This window comes from Podarcis tiliguerta (assembly GCF_965153285.1).
Source record: "Podarcis tiliguerta genome assembly, chromosome: 2".
NCBI classification, from domain to species: Eukaryota; Metazoa; Chordata; class Lepidosauria; order Squamata; family Lacertidae; genus Podarcis; species Podarcis tiliguerta.
The window spans coordinates 53340101-53361201 of record NC_139535.1 but is presented as its reverse complement, the minus strand read 5'-3'; the positions used below and the strand labels follow the sequence as shown (position 1 = coordinate 53361201).

The 21101-nt window shown below is 46.6% G+C and overlaps 1 protein-coding gene across 3 annotated transcripts in view; it reads right to left on the bottom strand.

Annotated features, from left to right (window-relative positions):
• SLC38A3 (solute carrier family 38 member 3) overlaps positions 1–21101 on the bottom strand; it is a 159001-nt gene that overhangs the window by 10746 nt on the left and 127154 nt on the right. For all 3 annotated transcript variants that reach the window (XM_083429451.1, XM_083429452.1, XM_083429450.1), the window contains 11 exons: positions 20667–20742; positions 20045–20160; positions 11232–11305; positions 9918–10010; positions 9657–9738; positions 4906–4988; positions 4385–4443; positions 2038–2196; positions 1256–1335; positions 692–792; positions 419–543 (listed from right to left, as the gene is read on the bottom strand). In XM_083429451.1, the coding sequence (XP_083285577.1) occupies positions 419–543; positions 692–792; positions 1256–1335; positions 2038–2196; positions 4385–4443; positions 4906–4988; positions 9657–9738; positions 9918–10010; positions 11232–11305; positions 20045–20160; positions 20667–20742 (1048 nt within the window). The remainder of the gene's footprint in view (positions 1–418; positions 544–691; positions 793–1255; positions 1336–2037; positions 2197–4384; positions 4444–4905; positions 4989–9656; positions 9739–9917; positions 10011–11231; positions 11306–20044; positions 20161–20666; positions 20743–21101) is intronic.

Here is a 21101-nt window from a genome sequence, read left to right as displayed (position 1 = left end):
AGGGCCCTGCTTCATACAAAGGGCTAAATGTGCAGAATGGTGCCCAGGTTCTCTGGATCCCTAGCAACAAACATGTCACTGTGGTAAGATATAAACTGATACTTGGGTTCCACCCACAGCAATTGTGAGACACCGCAACAATCATTAATGCTCTTTCCCCTCTCTCTTGGTTTTCTACAGATGCTTAGATATTGCTTACTGCCCTTTCTAACTCTGCATTGATCCTATGATTCCTGCTTTCAGCCACAGCCGGCATTGTACATTTCTGGCGTAAACTATTTGTTCTCTGGTTCAGTTACCAATTATAGACAAGGATGGGCAGGCAGTATAAAAAAGGGACAGTAGACAATTAGACTGGTTTCTGGTATGTGGTGTAGGAAACCACAGGCACACACGGTTTGATGAAAAGGAGACTCACCGGGAAGAGAACAATGGGTACCGTCAGTGTCACAGCAGTCAGCACAGCCACCCGGACACACAGGATCAGCACATCAAACGGATCTACTCTGCTGTAGGTATGTAGCAGCTCTGATTCTACCTGGCCTGCAGGGGACAACCAAGAACAGCACATCCATTATTGATCAGGCTGTGGTCCCAGGGAGGTGTATGTATATACTCAGTGAAGTCATTTGTCACCACCCCACTGCCTACCTCTCCTCCACCACTTGGGTACTCCGTGGAAGGGACTTACCGTAGAAAGTGAGGTAGCCAAAAAGGGCAGCCAGGAAGTACATGATGTACATGACAGCGATGGAGATGTTGGAGATGCACTGCATCTTCTTCTTGGTTGGGCTAAACGACAGGCAGAAACACAGCATGAGAAGAACCGAATTCCTAACTGTTTAAAGGCACTTCCTTCCTAATCCCAGCTGCTTCTCTACACACCTCCATGAAGACAAAGAGGTACCCAGCTAGAATGAAAGGCCCAAGATCTGAGATGGCCCCAGTTCATCCTGCCAAAGCAAACTATACAAGGCTACAGCTTATCTGATGACATGCCTAGCATCTCCCAAACAGGCCCTAGTTCCCTTGAGCGCTTGGAGCTGATGTTCGGGCAAACCCAAGAAAGGGAAGCCTGATCAACGGAGTTCTATAAAGGATGCACTTGCTCCTTTACTGAATGGAATCAAACAGGCCATTTGCTGGCTTGGAGCTGCGGTCTAACGGAGAATCACCGAGAATTTTCCTTGATGCGCAGTGCATGCATGCAATCTGCACAAAATGTACGTGCTGCAACTGTGGATCCAACACTCACTCTTTCAGCTCCGTGTAGATAGGCAGGACCTCAGGGTGACACACAAAAGCGAATGCCATGATGGGGATAGTATAGGCTGTCTGCAAGGAAGAGAGAGGGAGAAGAAGAGGATGTCAGCTGACCACTGGGCATGCTCCCATTTCCAAGACCTTTGCTGCCATAGCCCTGTAGCAACCTCCAGTAAGGGGTACAACTACACATTACACTTTTCACTGGAAGCACAGCACGTGGGAAAAGGACTCTTCAACCTTCCCTCCTCAGCCAGGCTCCTGATCTTGCCTACGTTGGTGGGGGGGAAATCTCTCATTGGCACAAACTGAACTTTTCTCACATCTTGCTCTTCTGATGCAGGTTCATCAGTTCTCAGTCTCCTCTGCAATCCTGCCCTCCATGACCCACTTTTAGTCCTTTGGCCATGTTGCTCCTTGCACTTCAAACCACTTCACTGCTTCTATCTGTCAGGCTGCCTCCTTCCCTCTCCCTCCCTCAAACACCCGGCTCAAAACCTGATTGTTTAGCCAAGTCTTTCCACTGAACCTGTCTTCCCTTTATCTGCCCTGTAGGTAACCCTAACCCATTCTCTCTATAGCTCTATCAGTCCCCTCTACTTCCATCACATGGTCTGCCAGTGGTATAGGATGCAAGACTGTCTCTGCACAGTGCTCAGCCTCAGTGTTGATCCTATAACCAGAGAACCAGATTCAGCCAGACAGGTTTTCCCAGATTTGATATGATATGTTACTTAGGTTAATGAATATTTATGTATTGTTTGCTAGTCTGACCTGAGAGTTGAGGGTGAACAAGCTCGAAGAGCAGATGCCGTCTTCCACTGCTTGCTCATCCTGATTGTTGTTCATGCTGACTGGTGTGTAATTGAGGCTGACGGTGGTGTTGACCCGGTCAGGAAGAGGACAGGGAATGTTGAACTTCTTGTATATGACCTGAGATGGGATCAAGAAACCCTGTTAGGAATGATTGCCTGGGCTTATTTTGCCTTGGATCAGTCTCAACAATAGACAATAAATGTGTTTGTGGGTGTTTGTATGAGTCAGTGTAGTGTAATGGTTAGAAAGTTGGACTATGACCTCTTAGCCTAACCTACCTCACAGGGTTGTTGTGAGGGTGAAATGGGGAGGAGAACCATGGACACCACCGTGAACTCCTTGGAGAAAAAGGCAGTATATAAACGTGTGCAGTTTTGTGTTTCGGCTGCAGCTTTCCCACTCTTACCTACTGAATTAGAACAAATGGAAATCCATGGTAAAGCTGATTGGTTTGGTCCCATTCAGCGGTAACCTGCAGGCAGGCAAATGGAGGTATGGACAAGCCCTTAGAAAGAGTGCCAACCAAACTGCTTTAGACAGGGAGTTCTACTACCAAGGGGCCACATCAGAAAAGGCCATGTGCTGGTGCAACCACTGACAGAAAAAAATGATGGCGTGGAGATGGGAATGGAGAGGGCTCCCATTTAAGGCATTCTAAAAACATTTGGGCCACCACCATGCTAGCTAGCTATGTAGAACGACCGTTTGTGCCTAATGTTTGGTCGCAACCCATTAGAACAGCGAGTGCAAGCAGGACAAAGTAGCCCAAGTGAGAATCACGCTGCAGCTATATTCTGCAAGATATCACAGCTATGCATATTTAGAGAACTGGGGTGTTAGAAAAAGCAAGATTCCTTTAGGGTAGTTGTCCTGATGAGAAGCCAAGTGAAGGATGTGGCTTAATTTGCTATGAATACCTCCTGCGACTTTTTTCAAGCAGCAGTATTTTGTGTGATTAAATGACTTCTTCAGGTTTAAGACTTGGCTTTTCTTGGGAGGCTGATGGCAGCTTAAAAGGGTGTAAAAGACAACAGGGAAACAAAACCCCACTGACTGTGCCTGCATCTCCTTCCCAGTGAACTGTGGGACTGAGTGAGCAGGGACAGCCCCATTCACTGAGATCTCGGCTTTCTCCCTTCACCCTGCGCATCGGCACCAGGCTTCTTCTTTGTCCAGAAATAGATCAGTGTTGCTGACAAGGAAGCAAGAATGCTGTGACGCTTCACTCTCGCTGGCTGTTGCTGAAATGGCTGGGGGCATGTTGCTCACTATCCACTCTGACAGTTCAACAGCACTTGCAAAACTGGAGTCATCACCCAAGCTTTGCAGCAGGAACTGATACAGAATTCTGCTCTACTGGTGTGGATGCAGCCCAGAAGCGGGGGCATTTCAAGAGCAGGTTCAGGCTCTGGCAGGACCAGGTTCAGTTAAGCCTGCTGGCTACTAGCAAGAGAACGATGGTTTCACAACAAGTGCCAGGCTCTGAAGCTCTGTTCCCATGGAACAGAAGTGTAAAATCCTGCCAGTGGGGATCTTATTTTTATTTGTTTTCATCTTGGCTTTTCTCCAAGGAGCTCAGGAAAGCAGACACACTTCCCTTTTCCCCTATCCTGCTTTCACCCTCACAACAACCCTGTGAGGTGGGATGGGCTGAGAGATGGTGACAGGACAAAGGCCACCCAGTGAGCTTCATGTCTGAGCAGGGATTTGAATCCTGGTCCTAGTACAAAACTTCATTACTACACCAAACTCTCTTCTTCTGAAATGAACATTTCACAAAAAGTATGCTTGTTGTTGTTTTTGTTGTTGTTCCACTTCCCTTCGAAGACTCTTAACCAGATCTCCAAGCAACTAATGCCAATGAGGGAGCTGACAGTAGCGACCACAAAGGCCTATAATCGGCTGCTGATCTGACATGGTGTGTAACAGGTGGAGTGCTGCATTACAATTGAAGGGTCTTGAGTTCAAATTTCCACCCAGCCATGAAGCCCACTGGCTGACCTTCACAATCTCTCAGCCAAATCTGCACCGCAGCATTGTTGTGAGGATAAAAGTGGTACAAGGACGGAGGGGTGGGGGTGGGCTAGATATGTTGCACTAAACTCCTAGGAGGTAGCAGGGCAAAATAAAAATGCCATAAGTTAATAACAAGACCACCATTTTATACTTATTTGGAAGTAAGCCCTGTTGAACTCAACGAGGCTTATGTCTAATTAGATGTGCCCAGGGTTGTGCTATCAAGAAATAAAATTACTGAGAGGACTTGAGAGTAATACAAGCAGCTGCTCCCTATTCAACGACTCACCGAAATAAGGAAGAACACCATGCAGCTGAGGGAGAAACCACTGGCATAACCAAGATAACCTGGGAAGAGAGAAAACAAAAAGTTGCAGGGGTCTTGAAATACTTCTGGAATGGATCATTCTCCACTTCCTCAGGTGTTACAGACCCCAACTCTGTTCAGGGTACAGAAACTGCCATGAGAAATGGCGGGTTTCTGGGTTCATGAATCACCCTCTGTCACTCTCAGGTCTGGATGGGGAACCTGTGGAGTAATGGTTCTGGGTACTTTCTGGCAGGACTAGACAGAACCAAGGCCTCCTTCCCCACCCACCCCGTCGCATGGGAGCCATTTCCCTGTGGTGTGATCTCAGGCTGCTATGTGCATATATATGAAAATTGTGTGGATCTCTCCCATGTAATCAACATACCCTTTTGCACAACAAACCCACTGAAGCAGCTGCTGGTAACCCTCCATAAATGGCAGGTAAGACAAATTCCTGAGATTATGCTCATCATTCCCATCCGCTGCTCAGGGAGACTTACCCAGTTGTTTCATGAGGGCCAGCGGGAGGATGATACTGACAGAGACCATGATGACTAGATAGTTCCCATTCATGTACCAGTCCCTGGAATGACAAAGGTCAACATTATATCCTCTGCAGGCCTTTGGATGAGAAAATTCTTAATAGTACATTTATATCATCAGGTGATGCAAGGCCTGGAGCTTCCACCCGGGCCCTGACCAGGCCCAGGCCTGCTTAGCTTCACCAAGGTGACAGCATCCTGTGCCCTCAGACCCTGCTGAGCTTTCCACACGGCAAGTTTTGTTCACACTGTAAGCATAAATTTGTGTGGGGCAATGTCAGGAGAAACTCTGCAGTATCTGACACTGACTACAGTGTTAGATGCAGGAGAGTTTCTTTCGACATCACCTCATAAACTTGAACTTTGGTGCAGTTTTGCAGGTTATAAAACTTGACCCGCTTGAATTAACATTCTAAAATAGAATTTCAGCTCTACTTAGAAGTGGATAATGGACAACTAAGCAGCAAAATCTCAGATGGGATCGGCCTCGGCCTGGTATACCTGAAGGAGCGTCGCCACCCCCACTGAGGTCCAGCTCTGAGGGCCTTCTGGTGGTTCCTTCACTGCGAGAAGCAAGGTTACAGGGAACCAGGCAGAGGCACCAGCCCTGTGGAACACCCTCCAATCAGATGTCAAGGCAATAAACAACTACAGTGGTACCTCAGGTTACATACGCTTCAGGTTACAGATGCTTCAGGTTACAGACTCCGCTAACCCAGAAACAGTACCTCAGGTACTTTGCTTCAGGATGAGAACAGAAATCGTGCTCCGGCGGCGTGGCGGCAGCAGGAGGCCCCATTAGCTAAAGTGGTGCTTCAGGTTAAGAACAGTTTCAGGTTAAGTACGGACCTCCGGAACGAATTAAGTACTTAACCTGAGGTACCACAGTATCTTACTTTTAAAAGACATCTGAAGGCAGCCCTGTTTATGGAAGTTTTTAATGTTTGATGTTTTATTGTGTTTTGAATATTCTGTTGGAAGCCGCCCAGAGTGGCTGGCTATAAATCATCATCATCATCAACTTACTCCCCAAACCTGAAAATGGACTCAGAACTGAAAATTCCTTGGATGAGGGACTACCTGAGAACCCCTAATATGTTGGTCTGAGCTCCCTGGCAGAAAGGCGATTCAATATTTTATTTTCTCATTTATTCAAATCTGTATACTGCTTATCAAAAAAAGTACCAAAACAGTAGAAAATATAAAACTAAGTTGGCATACAATCAATGGGACATGGAATTGGGTGCTCTAAGGGGGGCAACACAGTGTAAATGTAAGCAAAATACTACAACGTTGTCCTAGCCTTCCAGCCACAGCAATGTTGTTTGGTCAAGCCAAACCTAACAGAGCCTGCAGGGCAGGCAGCAATGACCCTGTACATTGGACATTGAGGTTCATGTGAAAGCCGGCGTCAAGCTTTGATCTGCCTTGTATCTCAGCACAGCCCAGGCAACACAAACCTCCCTGTCTCATGAATGAATAATGCTGCTCTTTGCAGGGGACAGCTGTGGCTGTGCTGTGCGCATGAGGCTAAGCCATGTAGCTTGCCCCACTGACTTCCACTCATCCTGCTGAATTTGTCCCTTTCCCTGTGAAAGGCAGAGCCCTATAGCTGTTTGCCCTGTCAGAGTGTATAAAGTCAGATGAGCTTAAAGTGAAGCAACATGCTGGCTTCGCTTTCAGTTCCAAGGCAGGCTGGTTAGGGTCTCTGATCTCCCCTGCCTCTCCCCACCCACTGCTGACCTTCTCCTCCCCACTACCCCACATACCCCATGGCATTTCAAGGTCTCACAAATCTTTCTGTGAGGTGGAGGAGGTTTTCGGCAGGCAACTCGGGATTCTGCCCCGTCTCATATAAAGCATGCAATCGAAACACACTTTTCCAAGGTAATCTGTACAACAATATGCTTACCCAATCTGCATTAAGATTTTTGGAAGGGAGGTTTGTGTTGGTTATTTTATTCTATGTGGGGAGGTTAAGGCGGGAAAGGGCTGGAGCACAGAAATTCACAAAGGCAAAAGGAGAGTCTTTAAAGGAAAGCGGGTAGGGGAGAGAAAGAGAGAGAGAGAGAGAGAGAGAGAGAGAGAAGAAAGCAAAAGAGAAGTGATAGTGGTGGTAGGGCGAACTACTGAAAATGGCATGGGGTAAAGAAATTCTGCTTCCTGTCAGGCACTATGAGTCTCAAAGTACAGGGCCCCCAGGTCAAACAATTATTTGCCCCACTGTACAGTCCGAGGGCAGAACTCCAGTGCATTCAGTCTTGTCCAAAGTACCCAATATGGGGCAGCAGTGACAGCAGGAAGGGGCTTCTCCTAATAGTAAGTCAGCAGATAAAGCAGGGCCTAGTACAGGGGGTGGGGGAAGCTTTTTCTGCCACAGTCTCCCATGGGCAACCTCCCAGGGCTGAACAGGCGCGGCCAGAGGGGAAACTAGGCAGAGCAAGATGACCATTAGATCATCAAGGCACCTGTGTTACTATTCTGACTGACTGGGTTAGCCCCTTCCTAGCCTGCAGTTGATCGCCGAAGAATTGATGCTTTTGAATTATGGTGCTGGAGGAGACTCTTAAGAGTCCCCATGGACTGCAAGAAGATCAAACGCATCAATTCTTAAGGAAATCAGCCCTGAGGGCTCACTGGAAGGACAGATCGTGAAGCTGAGGCTCCAATACTTTGGCCACCTCATGAGAAGAGAAGACTCCCTGGAAAAGACCCTGATGTTGGGAAAGATTGAGGGCACAAGGAGAAGGGGACGACAGAGGACGAGATGGTTAGAGAGTGTTCTCGAAGCTACAAACTTGAGTCTGACCAAACTGCGGGAGGCAGTGGAAGGCAGAAGTGCCTGGCGTGCTCTGGTCCATAGGGTCACGAAGAGTCGGACACGACTAAACAACAACAACAACAAGCCTGCAGCTACAGTAGCCATGGCCAGTTCGGCATAAACCTCCCTGAGAACTAAGTGGAATGCGTATCACACCAAGGGATGGAAGGATGCTGTTGGCTCAGCACTTGACATGTCTCAGGTGAGCACCAAAGACACCTGGGAGTGAGACTCCCTGATGGCTGATGGTGAACCAGCACATTTCTTTATTAAATTTATATCCCCGACCCTTTCTTCCATCAAATAAATCAAGATAGTATCCATTGGACTCCCATCATTCAGGCACTGACCAGACCCAGCCCTCCTGAGTTTCAACAAAATGGCCCCCGTCCATACCATCGGATCACACCCTAGGACTCTCTAGGGTGTACCAACTCACTGCATTAACCCCTCACAACCAGAGAAGGTTGGTGCCTTGCACACAGGCTAAACGTGACACATGGCAAAAGGGTTTCTGGAGCCCACTCAGCCTGTGAGCAGAATCACGATTCAGGCTGCTGCATCCAGGGCAGGGGCGGAGGAGGAAGTGATGCATCGTGCAAGGATTGGAAGTTCACTCTGGTCTAATCCCATGCCGAGGGTTTATTCAGCGCTGGCGTCAATCAAAAATAGTAGTGGCTTAATGCTGTGAAATCCCTGGGACAGGCTGCTCAGCAGGAGGCAAATCCCTCTGCTATGAGAGCGAGAGATGTTAGCTAGAGCTGAGCCACAACCAGGGAGGGAGGAGAATGAATAAAGGAAGGGGGAAGATGGCTGCGAGAGAGGAAAAGATGCGTAAGTGTATGTAGGAAGTAGCCTTGGTAAGGGGCAGCCTGGGCTGATAACCCAAAGGAATCCTGTTTGCCTCGCAGGTTTGCCTCTTGGCCAGCCTCTCCAGTAGGCCTGTCTGTGGCCACAACCACAATGTGTCCCCAAACCAACTTGCCACACAGCAAAGCTCAAGACAGGTCTGTTGAGCAGCCACCGCAGCCTCATTGCTCAGCAGCCTCCGCACTGCCACTGCCTGGCTCCCGCCCTCTGCACAATCTCATGACTATAGTCTGATCCAGTTTCCCAAACTTGGGCTTCCAGCTGTTGGGGGACTACATCATCCCTGACCACTGGTCCTGCTAGCTAGGGATGATGGGAGTTGTAGCCCCAAAACAGATGGAAACCCAAGTTTCAGAAACCCAATTCTATTCTGTTAGGCGATGGGTATACTTGACCCCTTATACCAAGTCAAACGATGAGGGCACCTAGCTCAGTGCTGTCTACACAGACTGGCAGCGGCTTTTCAGGGCTTCAGGCAAGGGATAGTCCTAGCCTTACCTGGAGATGCCATGGACTGGTCCTGGGACCTTTGGCATGCAATGAATGTGCCCTTCCCTTTGAGTTATAGCCCTTCTCCTGCAGCAAGGCTGATAGCAGTATATGCGCCACAGAACTGGATTTGGCTACTCAGCTCCTTGCCACATACAGATGTGGTGGAAATGTGAGTGTTTGCTACTGCATGTCATGTGAAGCAGCAAGGGACATAGGGGAAGCCCACAAAAGAACCAGGAGCAGCCACCTGGATCAGGCTTAAGTAAAAATGGGGGACAGGGTTTGCCAGTTGTTCCCCACTGACAGCCAGCATCAGTCAGGCTCTTCCATTGGACATTGGGAAGAAGGGCAGAGAGTGAACAAGGCAGATAGAGCAACACCTCTCATCCTCATCTCGTGCCACTGACACCCCATAACTGTTCACCTTCTGCTGAGCACAGCCATGTGGCCCATGGTGGTTGCAGAAATTGTCTGGGTAGGTAAGTAGGAGAGACAAAGGCAGGAGCCAAAGGGGGAGGACACTTACGTTGTTTTCTCCTCCAGGTTGAGGAAGGTCTGGATGACAAGAGGCACTTCAGACTTCACAATGTACAGGTAGCTGGACATGGCTAGGGAAGGAGACAGAAGTTAACGGGGTGCAAAAGAGTCCCATTCAGATGAAGGGGAGTAAAGATGCTTGGGAACACCGCCGTGGCCCACTTTGCTGTCAGAAAGCCTTCCTGGGATGGGAACTGGTGTGTGTCTCTGTGCCATCTCCATACCTGCTTCCTTTCCATGGCTTCCTTACCTCCAATATTCTGAAGTGTGATGGCAACGGCAGCTGCCAATTTTCCTGGAGTTCCAAAAGCCCTGTAGCCCAGCTGTTCGTAGGCTCGGATTCCTAGACAACACCAAAAATTAACAGACGAGAGAGAGAGAGAGAGAGAGAGAGAGAGAAAATGACTCACATCTGCACAAGACACACAACTGTTGGACAAACTGAGACTTCAGGCCAATGTAACAGGGATTACACTGATCACCTAAGAGTTATTTTTAAAAGTCAAGTACTCAAACTGTCTGCATGGACATATTATTATTATTATTATTATTAGCCCCAAGAAGGTGTGGAATCATTACAGCATTCCTGTTGCTGAATAATATAGTGTATAAAGGGACCGTGGAAACTATTTGCATTTCCTATCTGTGACTATCAGTGAAGGCTGCCCCAAGACAGTACCTAGATTTGACAATACAGTGCTGCTAACCAGAGACCTTTGAGTGATGATGTCTGTATGGGACCTAAGATAGCCCAAGAAGCCCAAATGATGGTCAGAGTTGATGATTTATCTGAATTCACCTGCCCAGCTAGGTAGATGGAAAAGTATCTGTCCAAGGAAAGACAAAGACTAGGAGACATAATGAGAGCTGAGTTTGCTGTGTAAGGAACTGAGGGTGCTGGCTGCCTCCCTAGAGATCTGATGTGGGAGCAGAGGGAGGGCTGACCACCAGAGCATTTAAGCTGTTCCTCTACAACTTGTATATGATCAACCTGTATGCTTTTCATAACATTTTGCTTCCCTGTTTGCTTGGTGTCCTTTAAAGCTCGATAAACCCTAATACTTTCCTCTTCCCCAACCTTGCCCATCCATAACGAAAGCACTGGAGTGAAAACTTCTCTATTTTTACATACAAATCAAACAAATGCAAATTACATATCTTAAAAAGCACAGGCAGAAGTCTGAAAAGTCCACATCTCTGCTTGCATCATCCTTCTGCCTTGAGAGATTTTCATTCCAGTGAAGGTTTCTGGCGCTGACAACCTTCCCTCTGAATTCAGGCATCGCTTGAGCAGAGAGGCAGTGAAGGCATTTATGGAGAGCACTCTTTGGCTGCCTTGCACTGAATCAGGACACTGGTTCATCGAGCCCAGCATGGCCCACACTGGCTGGCAGTGGTTCTCCAGGGTTCCAGGCAGGGATCTCTCTTCCACTCACAAACCCTGGAAATTCACTGAAGGCCAGAGATGGAATGGTCCACAGCACAAAGGAAAAGGTAACAAGCGTGAGACAGGGCTTAACGTAAGCCCACTTTGTGGGCTTTACAGCAGGTTTGTAGTACTTACCGACAATCCCTGAGGATTTGAGCAGCAAGTGGATAGAGTAGCTGGACAGCAGAGCTACAGCAGTCAAAAGGAATCTAGAAGAAAAAGAGGAAAGCAGAGACACCTAAATAGCATGTCCATCCAGAAAGGCAGACTGGAGTGGGAACTTCAAATCCTTCTATTGCCGCATGCTAGACAGCTCCAGAAGCACCTGAGGATTTATCTTCTGAGGGCTTTCTTCAGGAATAACTGAAGCACATCCCAACTACGTTTTAGTAATAGTCCCATAATTCCAAAAGCACTATATCCCATCCACATGGATTAGAGGGTACCTGTGTGTTTGGGAGCGGGCAAGGGAAAGACAGCTTTGTGAAAGGGGATATCCATGTTGCCATGTTTTGCTTTGTCTTGAAATGGCGAGATGGGGTAGAAGAAGAATGACCACCTCTCAAAATATAAAGGGACCCTGTAACATTTGAAACTTTTACAAATTTATGTGAGATGTTTATATATATATATAGAGAGAGAGAGAGAGAGAGATTCGCAACACAGTGCCAGCATATTGTTGTTGTGATGATTTACTGCATCTTGCCCTTTTATTGCTTCCTTTCTTATATTAACATGCCGCTTGCTGCTTTGGGGGCCTTTGGGCTGGAAAGCAGTATATCAACAGACAATAGTCCTAAGGACAGGGGACTTGTGCCACTTGCTGTTAATTTCATCCCAAGCAATATGCTGTGGGTGTCCATGACACTCGTGCCATCAGAGTCCAAAATATCAACTGCAGCTGCAATGAATCGTATTTTCCATAGGAACAAAACATCTCTTTTTTTCAGTGCCTGGAAAGTGGCCTATCTCTGCAACAGAAGCATAGCCTAGGCTGCACAAAATGAAAAAAGAAAGAAACATGCATTGGTTTCACAAAAATATCCCATGGAAAAGCCCCACAACAAGTTGCCAGTGTTGCTTCCTCCCTTAGCTGATGCTAAGCTCCCAGAGTGGGGGGTGGAGAGAGGCAGCAGACTGAAGGCGCAGCTCCATAAGAGCATTAACCTGCTGGCAACTATCCTCCATTGGCTCCCCTGAAGATGCACAGAGGCTCTTGTCAATCAGCAGCTGCGGCTGTAATGCCATTCCGTTACGTAACAATTCATTTGTAAAAGGTGAGCAATCCAGTCCAGAGGATCAAGTACTGGGCAGGATGCCAGGAGAATTCAGAGCAAGATCTGTTGCATGTATGCACACATGGGCACGTACACACACACACACACACGAAAAGAGACAGCAGGATCATGCTGGGAAACTCAGCCAGATGGGCGGGGAATAAATAATAAAATTATTATTATTATTCATTAGGAAGTGGCAGATCTTGCTGCTCAGAACAGGAGCCTAACCCTACCATGGAGCATCAAAAACATCAAATTCTTTCTTGTCAAAGAGCAAATCTTAAGGCATGGATAGGATGCTAAAGGAAAAAGGGCTCCTTCAGGCATTTGGGTCCCAAGCCATGTAGGACTTTTAGCTCCTTGGAGGAAGGGTGGGTCATGAGACTGACAAAATCAATCAATAATCACATCCAGGCACTTTTGTTTACGGCACAGATGAGAACAAGTTAAACAATCTCTGCCATTCCCAGTAATACAGACATTAATTTTTCAGTGTTTAAAATTTTCAGTATCCTGCTTCTCAGATTATATAGATGCCCAGATTGGCTGCAGCAACCCAGTTAGATGGGTGGGGTACAAAGAATAAAACGGTGGTTGTTGTTGTTGTTAGACACCTCCCCCCACTTCAGTCTTACAACACATAGAGGTGATGGGGCAGAGAAGGAATGGGTGGGATTCAGCTAAACTGTGGCATGCATGGAACAAGGTGTGCTAATGCAACAGGAGTTTCCTGTGCTCCATAAATCTGCTCTGGAAGACCAAGGGAACCCCCAGAACAAGATTAGGGCATACACAGAGAGTGGGGTGGGGAGAGATGGGAAGGTCCCATTCCATGAGCAGACCTTGTTCTCCCCACTTACGTAGCTCTACACTGAATTGCACCCATTCCCTGAAAAGAGCGACGGAGAAGAAAATGATGCCAATGTCAATATATATAGCCCCAAAGCCAGCATTTCCTCATCTGAAGCAACAACCTTTTTTATTCAAATTCTGAAAGAGGCAGGAGGCATTGTCACTTCAGTTATTGTGATCTCTTTGTAGTATTTTGGGGTGGGGTTAGTTTATTGTACTATAATACTTGGGATTTTTTAATGTCCTGGGATTTTACAGAGAAGGGCGGGTAACAGCAGCAAGAGCAGCAGCAGCAGCAGCAGCAGCAACAACAAGAGCACTAATTGTAATAATAGATTGGGCTCATGCCTGACAATTTCCCTCTCTGTTGAAGTAGCTCTTCTTGATGAAAATCTGTAGTGATGCCTGTGGTTGGCTGTGTGTTTTTGCCCTTTCAAGGTTTCCAAGTTCATAGTCTGAATCACAGCCACACTGAATAGCTGCCTGTTTTATTTTGGTTAGCTGCATGTTTTTCTCTCTGCCCACTGTACTTTCTGCATATATATCCATATATATTCAGTCTACAGTTTCTCTATATATATATCTCCAAGGTTAGAGAGGCTCCTGGGTGCAAAAATATTGCTAGGTGGTGTTATCCCATAGCAGTAGCTTCTTAGAGTCCTATATCTTTGATTCTTTCCTTCCTCACCTTAAGCGTTAATGGTTGGATATGCTTTAAGAACGTTAGGCTCCCAGTTCTTCCATAATGCTACTTGCACTTGCTGCCCATGTACGTTTGTGAACCTGCAATCCTGCCTTGTTGCCCCAAAGCTGGCTTACGAATAAAGTAAACTGCAACAAATGGAATAAAACCCAGGAATAGGCCACAGCCCAGAAAAACCAGTCCATAGCATTCTTATAAACAGAACTAAGCAGCAAGAACTAAGCAGTTTATAAAACTGGGTCCTAACCAGCTTCTAAAAGCTCAGTAGTGACGACACTTTGGCACTTCCTCAGCAAGCGAATTCTAAAATAAAACACCAAGAAGACGCTTTGTCTTGAAGCCACCTGTCTCACCTGAGAAAGTGAGAATAAGGCTCTCTAAGGTGATCTTAAGAGCACAGGGAGTGGGTGGGTAGATTTATATATGGGATCTATTGTGGTTCAAGGTTCTGTGGTAGATGTGCAAGCATCTCAACATCTACGAAGAACAAGAAACTAGAGTGCACCAAAGACTGGCTCCACAAACCCTCCTTCCATTTGTGCAGGAGGTGTGCAATGTGGGTTAGACTGCGTTTCTTTTTAGTTATATATGAATCTTGAGATTCATGGGATTCTGCATCTGCTGCTCCATTCAACACCAGACCACTGGATTTTGCACTGTGCTGATCTTCCATTCCACCCTCTACTAAGTTTTTTTTAAAGCTCCTCTGTCTGATTTGTGTATTCACAAGGGCAGGACCGAATTGTGCTTGGTGCAATTTAGAGGGAGTACTTTCACTGAAGTGATCTGCCTTGTGCTTCAGAAACTGCCTAGGGCTGGCAGACTGAGCTCCCTGAGCTGTTTGGCCGTAAGGGCAAAGCCTGGGCTTGCGCAGCCTTCCCAAGGCCTAGGGAGCTCAGCTACCCTGTGGAGAGTTTCTGTTTCGTTGCCTGACTACGTACGGCAGGGTTCAGCCAGGGACAGTGCTGAGGCATCCAGTCTGCCTCTCCTCAGCCTGTCAAGCCACAGTTTCTTTAGCCAGGGCACAGGATGTCTCCTTCCAAACAAAAATGAAGATGGCACTGTTTCTGAGGCCTCCTGTGGATAATAGCCACATTCATATTCTCCTTACCTGAGGCATTGTTCTTAATATTGGTATATTGGTTCCTTAAAGTTGCTGGAAAGCCCTTATTTCAGCACATTCCTTGAAGTAATCTACCTAGGAACAGACTGAGGTTTAGATCGGAACGTGGGGCGGGGTGGGGAGGGAGGCTGTGGCCAAAATGTGGATGCATATACTGACACGGCTGGGAATTAACATGAACAAGACCTTTCCTGTAGCCACCAAGCAGGGACGCAGGTTCATTATGGTAAATGGAGCACCAACCTTAGTCTGCCCTCAGCTAGCCACCACCCTGCCTCCTTATACTTAGAACCAGTACAAGGGGCGGTCCTGGCTCTCTGCTTCCTCCTCCTTAGTCTCAGAGTTGCCTTTGTAGAATTCAGCAGGGAGGATGGGGACAACACCAGAATTACTTGGCTCCCCCTGCTGTTAGCCTCCCTGCCTTCCACCCTACCAGTCCCAACGGGCACTAGCCAACACTGCCATTAAATGAAACTGGCAGACATTAGAAGGTCTTTGCAATGACAGGGAAAACATGTTCACAGGGTCACTGCCTTTACATAATGTTAAGATCAGAAGTGCATGTAGGGAGACATTTTTTTTTCTGTGAATGTTCCAGCGTTGTGGAACTCCTCTCTCCTGGAGAGTCACCAAGTCTCATTCCAAGTCTGAGCATCTTTTGTGAGAGTTTTATAGCCTTCCTGCTTGACCTGGCTGCTTGAGGTTAAGCCACTTTGTTTTCTTTTTAAGGGAAAAAAAGATTTTTATTTGTTTGTTTGTTTTAAATAGAAACCAAATATTACAACGTGGGCTAAAATGTATATACTAAAGGGGAAATTATTCGGGGTAGGTGGATGGAGACTTGGGAAGGAAATGAAGTTGTGAAGCAAAAATTAAAATTAAAAAATGATGCATTGGGCAGAATAGTGGTAACTGGGTTAGCTAAGGACATAAATAAGAGCCCTTCTGAATCAGAGGAAGGGTTCATCCCATTTAGCTCCCTGTTTCTAAGATTAACCAGCCAGATGTCTGTGGAAGCAGGGCATGAAAGCAGAAGCCTTTCCTTGTTTATTGTCCCCAGCACCTGACAATCAGATGTATACTTCCACTGAACATGGAGGTTCATATAGCCAGGAAGCTACATGGCTAAGAGCTGTCGATAGAATGTATCCCCCACAAGTTTCTGTAATTCTTTTTAAATACATCTTTAAAGATATGCAAGTTAGTGGCCACCACCAAACCTTGGAGCACTGATACATAAAATTGCACTGTGTGGAGATGCAATGTTTGCAGCATTATTACGAGGCTTTCTGAATCTGGAAGAGCATGATGCTGAGTCAACCTGGCTGTAACTTTTGTGGGGAGGGTTTTGAGTTGTGATACTATGTTTGGAGCTCAGACTTCACTTTTGCTTTGTGGTCTTGGGGCCTTCACCTGTCTCCACATTGCCCATCATGCAAATGCCTATGGGAATCTGAGAAGAAGGGATCAAGCCATGTTGCTCGTTCCCAGCAGCTGTTACTCAGAAGTATACTTTTTCTAGACAGGGAAGCTCCATTAGATATCATGTTTGACAGGGTGTGTGTGTGTGTCCATGGGCAGTGCAGGTAGAACACATTCTGGATGGATGGAGGTGAGGAAAGGTGTGGCAAGACTAAACTTGGGCATTGTACCACCACCAAAATTTGGGCATAGCAGTACCACCACGGTTGCTATTACCTGGCAGCACAGGAAAGAATCAAACTGGAACAATCTGTGCTATTAATTAGTTGCCGCTGTGCAGAGTCTGGCCATCTGGGCCTCACCCATCCCAAGGGTGTGTTTCGGGACAGGGAGAGATAAAGCCAGGCACACCGCGGGCAGCGACAAGGAAAGATATTGGCAGCAGCGACAGAGGTGCCGGCAGCTGGGTTATCAAGGAAAGAAAAGTGGAGTCAGCTTCAGACAGCTCACTCCTTGCGCTTTATAGCTGAGGCAGCTCTCCAAGACCCTTCAACCTTTGGCACTAATTGGCAAGCAATTTGGTACACAGGACAGGGCTGATGAGCTGCTGCTGAGAAGGCAGGCATGCTGCTGTCAGTGGACTGCTCAGGGATGGGCTGACACTGGGGGGGGGGGGTCACATCAATGATAAGACACAAGGGAATTACCCTTTGGTGTCTCTCCTTCTGAGGTGCCATGAGGGGACAAAGACTGTGGCAGAAGGACTCTGAGTGAGAGGCAGGGAAATGTAGATCTTCCAGGGTAGGAGAATGGGAAAGAAAACCTCCCAGGTGAGAGCTAGGAGGACATGTATTTCCTGTGGAGTGGAAATTAAGAGCTAGTTGTGTACAGACAAAATTACTGTATAAGACTAAAGTTTTTTGCTAAAAAAAAATTGGCAAAAATTTGGGGGTCACCTTATACATGGATAGTGAATGCAGAGGGGGTCGGGCGGGTGAGCGATTGTGGCAACAACCTTCTACCAAAAAGCTAAACAACTCAAGAAATATTGATTTATTAATTTCAGGTTAAAAAAAATAGGGGTTGTCTTATACATGGGGCATCTTATACATGGAAAAATATGGTATATGCATTTGTACAGTTACCCCACTTTCAATATCTTGCTGATGATTTACCTCTCCCTTATTTTTCAGGAGGCTGTCGTTAGATAACAGACTGTATTTTACAGGAGTTGTGGAATTTATTATGAGATGTTATTGTGTATAATTTGGCATTCCTGCTTAGTATGCATTCATGATTTACAATTGTGTATTATTTGTTACTGTGTAACTGTTTTAATTTTTTGTATTGAATGCATATTATGTATTAATATATGTATATTGTTTATTATATTCTATGTTGTAAACTGCACTGTGGTCTATTGTCAAAGGGATGTATATAAACTTTCAAAAGGGATGAATGAATGAATGAATGAATACTGTGAGAAAATCACCTCCGTTTCCTTGGATTCCAGGATTCTGTTATAGAGTGCCAGGGCCAAAGATATGACTCGCTTGTGCCTGCTGACTGCCAAGGGTGGTGATGCCCGGATAATTGGCATATTGAGATTGATCACTCTTTATTCCTACTGACTATGGATGGTTCTTCCTCCTCACCCTGCCCCAGATACAGCTTAAGGCCTATAAACCAAACTGACAGTGAGTTTCCTCTCAGCCCCTGCTGAAGGCAGCTGCCTCTGCCTGCTGCTTTGTTTGCATAGTTGTGAGTGGTGGTCATATCCCAGAAAGGGGGAGACAGAGAGAGGGACAAAGGGAAATTGGTAACAAATGAGGGGAAAGTCAACACCTGCAGTGCCCTCAAATGTTTAGTTGACCTAGCAAGAGGCCCCATGGGTGGTCAGGAGTTGGAACATTATATTTTCAAGCCCAAGATAGCAGCACTCCGTGTACCAACTTCAAGTGAGCGCCAGAGGAAAAGTGCTCAGCTAGGCTGTGCTGTCATGTGCCGCCTTCTGGCAGGAGAAGGGCCTTCCCTTTTCTCTAGGGACCCTGAAAAGAAGGGCTACCCAGTGCCACAGAGGGCTGAGTAAGCCACCTACAGGGGCCTTTTATGCATTTCTGCCTGCTGTTCCTTCCACTTCACAGGCACTTCCTTTCTCCCGTTGGAGGGCATCTTAATGTGCATAAAATGACTGTGGCCAACAAAATCTTTGTTTCACACCAACAGCTTTCTAGGTGATGTGCAAAAGAGAAAAGCCCACTGACGGGACTGCTTCACTTGGCTCTCCATTCCGAAGAGGTGCATTCTGGGTGGTTCTCCAGGCCTCAGCCCCTCCTGGTTCTAAAAGCCAGAGGAAGGAGGAAGGAAGGGGCATGGGAACCATTTCAGTAGCCCACGTTGTGGAACTCAACTGCCTCAGCACTTCTCAAATCATCAATAGGCTATAGTCATGTTTGCCCCTAGGCAGGAGGCCTCAACCTGCCCCAACCCACCTGCCACTACCCACACAGTATAAGCCTAACAAGCCTCCTTTGTCTCTTCCATCCCAAGCCCAGCTGTTTTCTGATTCAGGAACCACTCTTGCCAATGACCTTAGCTCCAAACAGAGGAGGAACACTCAACTTTTCTATTCAGAGGATATAAGTCCAGACTGTCCCCCCACCACCTCAATGAGGGAAACATACAATTGCACCCCAGTCCTCAGCACAACGGTTTCTAATCATGCTGGGAAGCATGCTACCTCATGCTACCACATCTCCAGGAAAACGTAAATCAATGTTCTCGAGTATAACTATAGCAAAGCCATTAAGCTGCACTAGAAACACTGGGCATGTCTTCTTTTCTTTTTTGTAGTTCCCAAAATATCAAGATTTTCACACTTTTGTACTATGCAAATCCCCGAAATATCAATTTAGAAAGAAAGCTATGTGATATATCTTTTTTTAAAAAGTCATGTTTATGTGATAGAATTTTAGTCTCAAAAATGGAGCTGAAAGGGCTAAGCAGAGTGTTAATGAGTCACATGTGAGTGCTGCTTGAAGCAATCCATATGTAGTGCTTCTCCACATTTATTTTATTACATTTATATCTTGCCTTTTCTTCCATCATGGATCACAAAGTGGTGTACACAGGTTTCCCTGGAGGTCTCTCATCCAGGCACTGACCAGACCCAAAGCTGCTTAGCTTCAGAAAGGTGGTAGCCTCATGTGCTTTTGGACCATCCCCTGAGACGTGGTGGATAAAGCATACAAAGCCATGGCAAGGAAAGACTCCCTGCTGCCACCACAGGTGCAGAGCCAGCTCAAGCAGAAGAATGGAGAAGAGGAGGCAAAAGGACAGGAAAGGGATGGCTGGCAAAATCTTTATCTAAAGGAGGCCTTCCTAGCACTGAAGGAACACCACAGCAGTAAAACTAATACCAGTTTGATGAAGCAATTTAAATGCTAAATCCAAAATGATCCAAAAGGACAGCATTTAGAGCAGGATAAGAGCAGACTGCCCAAGTTACTAGTGAGATATAAGGGGATGGTATGCATATATTCATAGCTCTTCTGGAAATGGCACTTACAGAAATAGGAGGATACCAGTGTTGGCCATGGCATATGCCAGACCGAGGATCCCACTGCCCATGATGGCATTGCTGAGGTTGAAGACGGACATGCCGAAAGAGGTCTTTCCTTCAAACTGTAGGGAAAGTAGAATAGGCAGAGAGAAAGTCAGAAAGAGAGTCTGCTGGGAAGGAGTTGGGGCTGCTGTCTTCTCTCCTCTTCCCCAGCCCTCTTTGGCCTATTCCTCCCCATATGTTCCTTACACTAAGTTTGGGAAATGCTGAGAAGGGTGCTCTGGAATCCTGCTCCCCCTAGAATGATGTCTTAGTGCAGTTCCCAGAATTCAGGTCTGCAACTAGTTTTTCCTCTCCATCTTTCCTGCAGGCAAATTCTCTTGCCTTCCATTCTACCCCCCCCCCCCCAACTAAATGTTGAAGACTACGGAGCCATAGGTTGGATTTAGCCCAAAGGCTGGTAATTGATGGTAGGTGGCTTTCTGGAATGGAGTTGCATGGCTGCTATCTAACCCATTTGCAGAATATATACCGGCCTCACATGCCCCACTGCTTTGACACCTTAGCTCCCAACCAAACGAATTTAAGAGACCTGAGCCTCTGTATTGTGAAACTGTACTGTACTTACATCTGTGAAATGAGTCTGTTTCTTTTCAGCACCGTGTGGAAGGAACTCCTCCATCTCTGGCTGGTTGTCATCAAATCTGGATGGTGGGAAAGGACAATGCTTGTTAAAGTGATTACCCTCCTCTTGAAGGTTTCCCTACTAAGAGCTTGGGCACATGGGATGGTGGTCTGCAGAGTATCCTCTTATATACCCATTGTCTGCTTGCTTAGCCAAACTGGGCAGATATTAGAATCTTCAAGAGTCTTCCCTTGAAGTTGGTCAATGTATAGCCTCTGCCGATTCATACGTTACAAAGAAAAAGAGCTAGGTATTGTTGGAACTCCGTTTGACCGAGCTACTCCTCCGGTCGAGTCTTCAGAATCTCCTCCGACGGTGATTAACAACCTAAGCCTTTAATGAGGCTTCAGGCACGTTCCCTCATTTCACAAAGTATCC